Source organism: Suncus etruscus, chromosome 19 (genome assembly GCF_024139225.1).
Source record: "Suncus etruscus isolate mSunEtr1 chromosome 19, mSunEtr1.pri.cur, whole genome shotgun sequence".
NCBI lineage: Eukaryota > Metazoa > Chordata > Mammalia > Eulipotyphla > Soricidae > Suncus > Suncus etruscus.
The window spans coordinates 11,692,202-11,704,636 of NC_064866.1; the positions used below are offsets into that span (position 1 = coordinate 11,692,202).

A 12,435-nucleotide genomic window follows, 5' to 3' on the forward strand; every position below is an offset into this window, starting at 1 on the left:
ACTGCCTAGCACCACAGAGCCCAAGCATTGCACTGCATCGTTGGATCCTTGCAGTGAGCTGTGAGCTCTGTTAGCTGAGAACCCCCGGGGAGGCAAGGGCCAGGCCTTTGGAACATAAATTGACCTTTCCCCCCAAATAGAACATATATTATGGGATTCTATATACATGTACATAAAATGTTCAGAAAGAAAAATTTATGGAAATAGTAGATTAGTGGTTATTTAGACTTGGATCAGGAAGTGGGATCTAACTAAAGAGTGCCATGGTTTCCTCTTGAGGTAATCAGCATGTTCTAAAATTATGGGGGTACCTTCACATATATGTAGGAATACCAAAATCCATTGAATTGTATGCTTTAAATGATGAAGATTTAAAGTGTGTTAATTATAGCTCTATTAAGTTGTAACTAGTAAAATAATAGGTTAGAAGAAATTAGCAACTATCCATATTCCTAGACACATGGTTAATATTTATAGTAAAATACTCCCCACAGTCCAATTATTTTTTAAGAAACTGGGGCCGGAGAGATAGAATGGAGTTAAGGTGTTTGTTTGCCTTGCCTGCAGAAGGTCGGTGGTTTGAATCACGCATCCCATATGGTCCCCTGAGCTTACCAGCAGCAATTTCAGAGCATAGAGCCAGGAGTAACCCCTAAGCGCTGCTGGGTGTGACCCAAAAACCCAAAAAACAAACAAACAAAAAGAAATCTATTTTCTGGGCTAGAGTGATAGTACAGTGGGTAGGGTGTTTACCTTACATGCAATAGACCTGGGTTAAATCCCTGGCATCTCCTACGGTCCCCTAAGCCTGCCAGGAGTAATTTTTGAGCACAGAGCCAAAAATAATCCTGAGTGCCTCTGTATGCTACTCTGCACTCAGAAATCACCCCTGGCAGCCTGGGGAACCATATAGGATGTCAAGAATCGAACCCCTTCCTTTCTGGGTCAGCTGCATGCAAGGCAAACACTCTACTGCTGTGCTATCTCTCCGGCCCTATGTTTTATAATTTTTTTTTGTTTTATAATTTTAATGCTTAAAATTTTGGATTTGTAGTATCCATGATTGAACCAATAGCCTCAACCCTTGCCCCACATTTCATTTCTTTTGTTGAAAAAATATTTTTTAGGGGCCGGGAAGGTGGCGCTAGAGATAAGGTGTCTGCCTTGTAAGCGCTACCAAGGAACGGACCGCGGTTCGATCCCCCGGCGTCCCATATGGTCCCCCCAAGCCAGGGGCGATTTCTGACACATAGCCAGGAGTAACCCCTGAGCGTCAAACGGGTGTGGCCCAAAAACCAAAAAAAAAAAAAAATTTTTTTTTACTCTCATATTTTTTTCTCAGCTTGTTTTCATTCTGTAGCAAACAAGGTCACACATAAGCCTTCTTTGTTATCTTATTTTTACCTATAGAAATAGTCTGACACTTGTCATTTGTATATGTAATCATTTTATACATGTCATCTTTAGAATGTGTGATTTCAACTATCATGCTGTTTCTTCTTAAAGTCAAATTGAATATAAAATACTTCATCTGTGTTTCTCAGAGCATTTGAATCTAACAGTTTAATTTTTTTTTTTTTGTGGTATGTCTGTGTATGTTATTTTTGCAGTATTTACTTGAGATGAAAAGTCTAATTTTGCCTCCAGAACACATTATGAAACGGGGTGATAGTGAAGCAATTGCCTATGCCTTCTTTCATCTTCAGCACTGGAAAAGAATAGAAGGTGCTCTTAATCTGTTACAGTGTACATGGGAAGGCAGTAAGTATTCTTTTAAAGATCTAATACTAATACCTCTGGCAATGCTTGGGGGACCATATGCAATGTCAGGGATCCAACAGGTCGGCCCTGTGCATGGCAGGAGCCTTTACTCCATCTCTTTGGCCATAAATGACTTACTGTGATAAAATAAAAATCTGCATTTTGGAAACATATTAGACAAGCACTTAGTACAAAATAAAACCCTATCACAGTTTAGCCAAGTACTCAGCTAGTTGATTAGATCAATGAATCTTCCTTCTTCAAGAAGTCTGTGAGGAACCCCAGGATAGCTTCACGCTCTAGCACCTGCCTTGTAGTGTGTTAGGTCTCCTATCCTGCCCCACAAGCGGAGTGTGATCCTGCAAACACTGATGTTTGGTGATTCGGTGCCCCAGCAATATAGCCAGGTATGTGCAAGCCCCTGTTACTGCTTCAACAAAGGAGAAGAGGTAATGATCATCTAGATCAGGCATTAACTTTTTCTGATAATTGTCTTTGTGATCAGTCTCTCTCACGACGACCCTATTTTTATGAGATGAAAGCAACCTGGGATGTTATGAAATAGAGTCTATTGAGATTTTATTTATCTAAATAAAATGCATCACATAGTTAACATAGCTGATGATAATACATATGTTTTAGGAAGACCAGAAGTAACATGATTTAAAAAAATAGAAAATTGGGGCCGCCGCGGTGGCGCTAGTTTCTGCCTTGCCAGCGCTAGCCTAGGATGGACTGTGGTTCGATCCCCCGGCATCCCATATGGTCCCCCAAGCCAGAAGCGACTTCTGAGCGCATAGCCAGGAGTAACCCCTGAGCGTAACCGGGTGTGGCCCCCCCTCAAAAAAAAGAAAAGAAAATTGTAGGAAAAACTAAAGAGATGGAAGAGAAAGGAAAGAAGAAAAGGTTCAGTAGCAAGTATACTTTTTGAAAAATGGGGACGGAGAGATAGCATGGAGGTAAGGCATTTGCCTTGCATGCAGAAGGTCGATGGTTCGAATCCCAGCATCCCATATGGTCCCCCGAGCCTGCCAGGAGCGATTTCTGAGCATAGAGCCAGGAGGAACCCCTGAGCACTGCCAGGTGTGACCCAAAAACAAACAAACAAAAAAAACCCAAAACCATGTAGTGGCCAGGTCTGGCCAAAGAATCTGGGACCTGAACAACAGTATAATGGTTAGTGCATTAGCCTTGCACATGACAGACTTGGGTTTAATCCTGGCACCCTATATGGTCCCCAATCTCTCCAGGAGTGATCCCTGAGAACATAACCAGGAGTAGGCTCTGAGCACTGCTGGGTGACCCCAAAACAATAAAGAGCTATACTTTGGTGATTCCTTATGTCAGTTTATTTCTGCTTATGGAAAACTTTGGGTGGTATCTTACATATGAATTTAGGAGTCCCTGAGAATTGGAGTGGAGGGTAGCTGAAACCTGGCAATGCCTGTGGAACCATGCAGTGCCAGGGATCAAACCTGGAACTAACTCTTTGAGCCATCTTCCCTGCCCACTGGAACTTTTGGAAAATTCATATTAAATTATAAAAGTTACACATGAGCCCAGTGAGATAGTACTGCGGTAGGGCATTTGCCTTGTACACGGCTGACCCAGGAAGGACCAGGGTTCGATTCCCGGCACCCCATATTATCCCCCGAGCCTATCAAGAGTGATTTCTTGGCACAGAACCAGGAATAACACCTGAGCGCTGATGGATATGGCCCAAAAACCAAAACTAAAACAAACAAACAAACAAAATTTTACATATACTGACAATAGAGAAATAGTATTGGAGATAAAGCACTAACCTTGCATTCAATTAACCATGTTAAAAATCCCTGACACTGGGCCCGGAGAGATAGCACAGTGGTGTTTGCCTTGCAGGCAGCCGAACCAGGACCAAAGATGGTTGGTTTGAATCCCGGTGTCCCTTATGGTCCCCCATGCCTGCCAGGAGCTATTTCTGAGCAGACAGCCAGGAGTAACCCCTGAGCACCGCTGGGTGTGGTCCAAAAACCAAAAAAAAAACAAAAACAAAACCCTGACACTGCATATGGTCTCTCAAACACTACAAGTGACTACTAAGTATATACAGTGCAGGAGTAAAACCCTAAGTATTGCCTGGGGAGGTCCCAAATGATCATCTGTTTTCCCCCCAAAAAACAGTTACACAATGTTCCAATTTTATTAAAATTCCACTAAGAATTAGTGGAGAGAGAGCACAGCGGTAAGGCGTTTGCCTTGCATGTGGAAGGTCACTGGTTCGAATCCCAGCATCCCATATGGTCCCCCGAGCATGCCAGGTGTGATTTCTGAGCATTGAGCCAGGAATAACCCCTGAGCATTGCCGGGTGTGACCCAAACTCCCCCCCCCCCAAAAAAAAAAAGGAATTAAAAATTTTTTTGTTTTTTGTTTTTGGGTCACACATGGCAGCATCAGGGGTTAGTTACTCTTGGCTCTACACTCAGAAATCGCTCCTGGCAGACACAGAGGACCATATGGGATGTCGGGGTTCAAACCACTGTCCTTCTGCATGCAAGGCAAATGCCCTACCTCCATGCTAACTCTCAGGCCCCCAGAATTTTAAATTTTGAAGAGTTAATTTCATTGTCTTTCTTCTCCCTACCCCCATTTTTTTTAGGAGTGCAGGCATACCTGGTTGTGTTCTGTGCTTACTTCTAGTGGTGCGTAGGGACCATATGAGTGCTAGGTAATAAACTGACGTCTGCCACATCCCCATGCAAGGCAAGAATCTTAACCTCTGTACTATCTCTCTGGCTCCCCCTTACTTTTAATAAGGAAATTGAGGTAAGGAGAATCCAGACAATATTAACAACATCCACTTCCTCTAATTTTATTGCAGCCAGATGACTTGCTATTCTCTATTCTTTATTTCCCTTTATTCATTATTTTATTTATTTTGTTTCTTTCACTTAAAATGTCTCAATAAAATAAAACAAAACAAATAAAAAGCGGTGCGAACATTTTGAAAATATTGATCTGGGGCTGGCAGATACTGACCTCCAGTATCTTCTCTTTGATGACCTGTATCACATGCCCCCTTAACGTTGCTGGGTCTCTCTGGAAGCCCCCGAACATCCACTGCTTGTGGCCTTTAGGCCCCAGCATTTCTGGGGCAGCCCATGTATCCCTGGATACATGAGTCTGAGCAGCCTCATTTTTTCAGAGCCTTGCACTGAGTTGCTGGTGGTACCCCCATCTCTTAGCCACAATATATCTACAGAATGTTTTTTTTAATCAATAGTATAGAATGGACATGATAATTGATTTCAGTGTCAACATATGTGTTTTTTTCCCCTCAGCTTTCAGAATGATTCCATACCCCTTAGAGAAAGGCCATCTCTTTTACCCTTATCCCAGTTGCACTGAGACTGCTGATAGAGAGCTCTTACCTAGTAAGTAAATATTCTAAGATTTGTAACTATACTAGATGTGAAGTTGTTTTTTTATAGTACTCTATTTAAATGCCTTTGTTTGAAATGTAAGATGCAATGTATATACTATTTTAATTTATTGGGGAATATAGAGAAGAATACTATTTCAGCTATCTCTAAGATGTTTATGCATAATTTATTTATAAATTTCTTTTGAAGGCAGGGATATAATTTACTGGTTGAGCATGTGCCTTGCACACATAGGTCTGGGGTTAATATGGGCACCATAATAAATACATAAATAAATATTTTACTAAAGTCTTTTGCAGATGACACAGAATGTTAAATAATAAGAAAGTCAGAGGTGTGTCTCCTAAATAAAGCTCTTGTCTTATATTTATGAAATCTGTATTCCTGTCATGTATTCATGTCTGTATTCATGTCTTATATACATGAAATCTGTATTCCTGGCATGAAAGAAGGAGGAGAAAGAGGAGAAGGAAGTACAGAAGACAGGGAGGGAAAAAAGTAATGAAAGAAAAGAGAGAAAAAAAAGGGGAGAGAAATGAGAGAAAATAGGAATGAAGGAAAGTAGAAAGAGTATGGGGCCAGAGAGATAGCATGGAGGTAAGCCGTTTGCCTTGCATGCAGAAGGTCCATGGTTCGAATACCGACATCCCATATGGTCCCCTGAGCCTGCCAGGAGCGATTTCTGAGCATAGAGCCAGGAGTAACTCCTGAGTACTGCCTAGTGTGACCCAAAAATCAAAAAGAAAAACAACAAAAAAAAGAAAGAGTAAAGGAAGAAAAAAAGCAGGTAGAAAAGAAAAGGGAAGAAAGGGAAGAGAATGGAGCAAGGGAAGAGAAAGAGAAAGGAGAAATAGATTGAAAGAGAAATTAAAGTGATAAGAAAGATGTGGCATAGTGGGCCCGGAGAGATAGCACAGTGGCGTTTGCCTTGCAAGCAGCCGATCCAGGACTAAAGGTGGTTGGTTCGAATCCCGGTGTCCCATATGGTCCCCCATGCCTGCCAGGAGCTATTTCTGAGTAGACAGCCAGGAGTAACCCCTGAGCACCCCCGGGTGTGGCCCAAAAACCAAAAAGAATTAAATTAAATTAAAAAAAAAGATGTGGCTGGGCCCGGAGAGATAGCACAGCGGCGTTTGCCTTGCAAGCAGCCGATCCAGGACCAAAGGTGGTTGGTTTGAATCCCGGTGTCCCATATGGTCCCCCGTGCCTGCCAGGAGCTATTTCTGAGCAGACAGCCAGGAGTAACCCCTGAGCACCGCCGGGTGTGACCCAAAAACCAAAAATAAGAAAAATAAAAAAAAAAAAAGATGTGGCATAGTGCTTGAGTTGTTTTGATTATATGTGGATTTGATTCTTTGTACCACCACTACAACCAAACCAACAATAGTAAGAGTAGCCATCTTTTGGTTGATTTTTGAGCAATACCCTGCAATGCTCAGGACTTAGTCCTGGCTCTGCACTTGGGAGAACTCCTGATTGCTTTGGGGACCATACGGGTTGCTGGAGACTGAACCTGGTTTTGCAGGTGCCCTGCGTGCTATACTAACACTCCTGCCCCAAGAGAAGTCGTCTTAGAAACATGTTGGGAGGGAGTTTGAGCATTTAGAGATCATTCCTGGCTGTGTTTGGCAAGGGTAAGGTGAGGTGGTGGAGTAGTGGGGGACCCTAGATGCAGTGCCAGGCATTGAACCTGGGTTGGCTATATGCAAGGCAGGTATGCTACTCTATACTATCATTCTGGCCCTATTATACATTTTTCCCATTATAATTTTTTTATTTTGAATATTTAAAGAAGAAATATTAAATTTTCAGAAAATAAAGGGGCTCCAGGAAACATTTTACTCATTCTGTGAGACTAATATTACCATGATACCAAAATGAGATTAAAAACATGATAAAAAATTTACAGAACAATATTTCTCTTGAATATAGACATAGACATAGTCTAACAAACTAAAACATCTAAAAAGCATTATACTCCATGACCACCTGGTATTTTTGTTTGTTTGTTTTTGGGTCACACCCGGTAGCGCTCAGGGGTTACTCCTGGCTCTACGCTCAGAAATCGCCCCTGGCAGGCTCGGGGGACCATATGGGATGCTGGGATTTGAACCATCAACCTGCATGCAAGGCAGACGCCTTGCCTCCATGCTCTCTCTCCTGCCCCAGCAAATCTTTTAAGACTCGTAGCTAAATTAATATCTCTATACAGCTCTTAGTTTGCATGACATCTGTTCAGACAAAGGATACAATTCTCAATCCTACTTTATAAAATGTTTAAGAGCAGGAATCAGATTTATATAGATGTTCATCTCATCAGTTAATTGTGGCCTAGTTGATTGTCACATTATATAAAAATATATCCAGGGATCCTAACATCTTTCTCTCTACCCATCATCAAACTGATTTGGATTCTGGGCATGAATGAAATCATGAAAAGAAGTTATAAAGTGAGATATAAAAGGGCATTGGGTCCAGAGAGATAGCATGAAGGTAAGGCGATGGCCTGTCATTCAGAAGGACAGTGGTTCAAATCCCAGCATCCCATTTGGTCCCCCGAGCCTGCCAGGAGCGATTTCTCAGCATAGAGCCAGGAGTAACTCCTGAGCGCTGCCGGTGTGACACCCCCCCCCAAAAAAAAAAAAGTCTTTAATCTATTTGGATTTGACCTTTCTGCAGGGTGTTAGATGGAGATTGAGTTCATGTGGCTGACCAGTTGTCCCAGCACCCCTCATTGAAGAGGCTTTCCTTGCTCCATTTTGCGTTTCTTGCCCCTTTATCAAAGATTAATTGGTTTTATATCTGGGTCAGGAGTAATTTCTGAGCAGATCCGGGAGTAACCTCTGAGTACTCTGGGTGTGCCCCGAAACATATAGCTTGCTACGACAGAAATTTCTTTTTTCTTCTTAGAATGGTAATGATAGTAGTTTTGATTTTTGTATGAATAAGCACAAGGATATTTAAGACAAAGAAGCAGATCTTCAGTTATAGAACATTCGAATGCAGGAGTGTATTATGGGGCCAGGAGCTGAGGCAAATGCCTTGCATGTTTGATCCCCAGGGTCATTGAGCATTGCCAGATATCACCTTGGAGACACCAAGCACAGCCAGGACCTGAGCATTACTACATCCACAGGCCATAAACCTATTAGCCAGATTGGCTGAAAGTTGCCAGGAGTGACCCTTGAGGTTTCGAAAAGAGTGTCTCAGGCTGTACAATAGGTAGCGTGCTTACCTTGCATATAACCAACTCAAGCTCAGTGCCTGGCACTCTATATGGTCCCCTGAGTGTGGGAGTGATCCTTCAATACAGAGCCAGATGTAAGCCCTGAGCCCCTCCCAAGAAAGAATGTCCATCAAATCACTATAAAGATTATTTGATATAGTACCACCTTTCATAGTAATATGAAAAAATCCTAGTTGGTCTCATGCTTTGTGAGAGATATAGATTATAAAAAATGGTTTTATTTTTGGTAGGCCTTTATTTTTCCTAACTCCATATAAAGTAACTCATTTGCAAATTAAAAAAGATACCAAAGGTGACATACGCTGGGTGGAGATAGTTTAGTTATATTGTGTGTCTTACATTATAGTCTCTCTAATCTCTGTTTGGTGAACAGTTTTTAAAATAATGTGGAATTCTTAATACTCAGGAGTACATAATGTTTTTTGTTTTCAATTTTCCTTCAACCTTAATATGACTTACAACATTCTGGAATTCAAACTCAAACTTGAACTATTCCCCTAGATCACATAGCTATTTAGTTGTCTTTTCTGCCTCCTGATAAATTTTTCTCTGCAAGCCAGTGATGAAATTTGAACTTGAATTTCAAGGGAGTGTTCTGTACTAGTCATCCATTATATTGATAAATTAGCCAAACATTGACTGACAAATGAATCTACAGAAAGCAATCCAGAAAGAAAGAGGCAGGTCTCTTGTACAGTATAAAAATATTATATCTTAGGGAATTATTTTGCTGAAACTTCATCTTTTGACCTTAGTGCTATCTCATAGGGGTACTGAAAGAAAATAAAATTAACCATATACATTATTTTGTAAACCACAAAATTAAAGATTAAACTACTAATTTTGATATTTATCAAACAGTAGAAACTATATAAATCATTTATATATCGAAGTATTTGTTCCCAGTTTTTGCAAATTCCTTGGTTTGGTTTCTTTTAGTTTGCAGGAAAAATTAACTTCTCATGATTTTCATGACAGAGAAAATAAGACTGCTGCATCCTTGGGTGCTAAAAACAGTGTTTCTACAGCTTTAAAAGTTTATAACTTGAAAAGAAACTTTACTATGCTTTTACTGTAAACAGCACAGGGTTCTAGAAATTTCCTATATCTTCAATGACTGGTTTTTGATATGTACTTTATGAATATAGTATAAGACATAAAAACTCCATGATTACTGAAGGAAACTTATGTGTAATCTAAAAAAGAGTAAAATTTATATCTGACCTTGATTCAATACAGAATTAGTCATGCCTTACTTATGCAGGATATTACATCAGGAATTCTTGGGTTTTTGTCCAGACCTGAGTGGTCGACTTCTTGGGCTAGTAATGAAGTCCCAGAATAGTTCTCAGTTATAGATATGTATTGAGCGCCTACTATGTGCCAAACATTATAATAGATTTATGTCAGCACCGTTGTTAAAATTTCACATAAGATGTATGAGTACTTTGCTGCTAAAATATTTGATCATTAGAAAAATTATACTGAGCAGGGACAGAGCGATGGTGCAGCAGTAGGGCGTTTGCCTTGCATGCGGCTGACCTAGGACAAACCACAATTAAATCCCCAGGCATCCCATATGGTCCCCCAAGCCAGGAGTGATTTCTGAGTTCATAATCAGGAGTAAATCCTGAATGTCACCGGGTGTGGCCACCCCCCAAAAAAAACAAAAAATAATTAAAAAATAAGGGGCTGGAGCAGTGATGCAAGCAGTAGGGCATTTGCCTTGCATGTGGCTGACCTAGGACGAACGGACCGCAGTTCAATTCTGAGGCATCCCATATGGTCCCCCAAGCTAGCAGTGATTTCTGAGCACATAGCCAGGAGTAACCCCTGAGCGTCACTGGGTGTGGCCCAAAAACCAAAAAAAGAAAGAAAGAAGGAGGGAGGGAGGAACGAAGGAAGGAAGGAGGGAAGGAAGGAAGGAAGGAAAAGAAAAGAAAAATAATTTTTTTTGGTTTTTGGAGCCACACCCGTTTGATGCTCAGGGGTTACTCCTGGCTAAGAGCTCAGAAATCTCCCCTGGTTTGGGGGGACCATATGGGACGCCAGGGGATCAAACCGTGGTCCTTCCTTGGCTAGCGCTTGCAAGGAAGACTCCTTACCTCTAGCGCCACCTCACCAGCCCCAGAAAAGAAAAATTATACAGAGTAAAATTACATCATGGAAGTGAGAACATCACTTATGTTCTTAATCCTAGGACTTTAGTTTACTCATTTTCTTTGTGCTTAATGATATATACCTCATTATAAAACACTTTTTTGTGGGGAACACACCCAGCAGTTCTCTGGCAGGGATGAAGGACCATATGAAGTGCTGGGGATCAAACCTAGTGAGGCGTGGGCAAAGCAAATACCTTACATGCTGTAATATCTCTCTAGTCCTAGTAAAACTATAAACTGATGATCCTAGGAAGTATTTGACTACATGAATGTCCTTTAACTGTAGTACTTGTCTATGGCTTTCAGTGTGGGAATAAATAATGGATAGCTAATTTCTGCCTTGTTTTGCCAGATACTTGTCCTTCCTCCTTCCCCCTCCCTTTTCCCTCCCGTCCCCTTCCCTTCCACCCTCCCTCCCTCCTTCCTTCATTCCCTCCCCCCTCCCTCCCTCCCTCCCTCCCTCCCTCCCTCCCTCCCTCCCTCCCTCCCTTCCTTCCTTCCTTCCTTCCTTCCTTCCTTCCTTCCTTCCTTCCTTCCTTCCTTCCTTCCTTCCTCCCTATCTTCTTCCTCCCTCCCTCTCTTCTTCCCTTCCTTCCTTCCTCCCTTCCTCTCTCCCTCCCTCCCTTCCTTCCTTTCTCTCTCTCTACCCCCTTTCTTCCTCTCCCTACCCTCTCCTTCCCTTCCCTCCCTCCCTCCCTCCTTCCTTTCCTTTCCTCCCTCCTTTCCTCCCTCCCTCCCTCCCTCCCTCCCTCCCTCCCTCCCTCCCTCCCTTCCTTCCTTCCTTCCTTCCTTCCTTCCTTCCCCTTCCTCCCACCCTCCTTTCCTTTCCTCCCTCCTTTCCTCCCTCCCTCCCCCCCTCCTTTCCTTCCTTCCTCCCTCCCTCCCTCCCCCCCCTTCATCCCTTTCAACATCTCCTCCATTTCTCCCCTCCTTGTACTTTTCTATTGTTCTAGGCCACCCCTGCTTACTCCTGGTGTTCAAGGCTTACTCCTAGTTCTTTGCTCAGGAGTCACATATGGTCTACTCAAGGGACCATGTGTGGTGCCAGAGATTGAATTGAACCTTGGGTAATTCTGTGGAAGGCAAGAACCCTACCCTCTAGTCTCTCTGGCCTCTCTCTTTTAAAATCTTTCTCCTTATTTTGTTTTTAAAATAGATTGCTTTAAAATATAGAAGCATTTGTATGAAACAATCCATTTCTACTTTTTCCTCCCTTGCAGCTTTTCATCATGTTTCTGTTTACCCAAAGAAGGATCTTCCTTTTTTCATCCATTTTACGGCAGGACTATGCTCTTCCACAGCAGTGATAGCCCTGCTCACACATCAGTTTCCTGAAATCATGGGTGTTTTAGCTAAAGCTGTAAGTATGATCTCAAGGACTTGTGTAGAATATTTGTAAAATGCAAGAAACCATCTGTGATTTGTTTGCACAGTTGAGCAGTGGAAGATATTTGTTATAGTAAATTACAGGATTTGCTTTCTAAAGTGTTGCCATAAATGTGTTGCATTTTTTTGTGATTTGAACTGTTTTTGTTTCTTGTAAGTTTAAAGTATATAATGCCTTATATTAAAAAGTTCTTTGGAGATCATTTTTGGTGGTAAATGTGGCACTTATTACTAAAAAAAAAATAGGTGTAATTCAATTCTTTAAGTGTATTTATTCATTTGGGCATCTAAAGGAGTCACTGTTTTTAAGCAAGTTTTGATTTTTCAAATTAAATGAAACAAAACCATATCAGAGAACTGTAAAGAAAATCAAGTCCTTAATAATGCCTGTTCTTTTCATTTGTTTGCTTTTGTTTGTACATGCTCAGGGGTCACTTTTGACTCTGAGCTCAGTAA

At 41.6% G+C, this 12,435-nt stretch overlaps 1 protein-coding gene across 1 annotated transcript in view; it reads left to right on the top strand.

Annotated features, from left to right (window-relative positions):
• ST7L (suppression of tumorigenicity 7 like) overlaps positions 1 to 12,167 on the top strand; it is an 86,506-nt gene extending 74,339 nt beyond the window's left edge. The window contains exons 12-14 of the mRNA XM_049765712.1: positions 1,611 to 1,761; positions 5,083 to 5,175; positions 11,814 to 12,167. Coding sequence (XP_049621669.1) covers positions 1,611 to 1,761; positions 5,083 to 5,175; positions 11,814 to 11,992 — 423 coding nt within the window. The 3' untranslated portion in view covers positions 11,993 to 12,167. The remainder of the gene's footprint in view (positions 1 to 1,610; positions 1,762 to 5,082; positions 5,176 to 11,813) is intronic.
• The last annotated feature ends 268 nt before the right edge of the window (positions 12,168 to 12,435 follow it).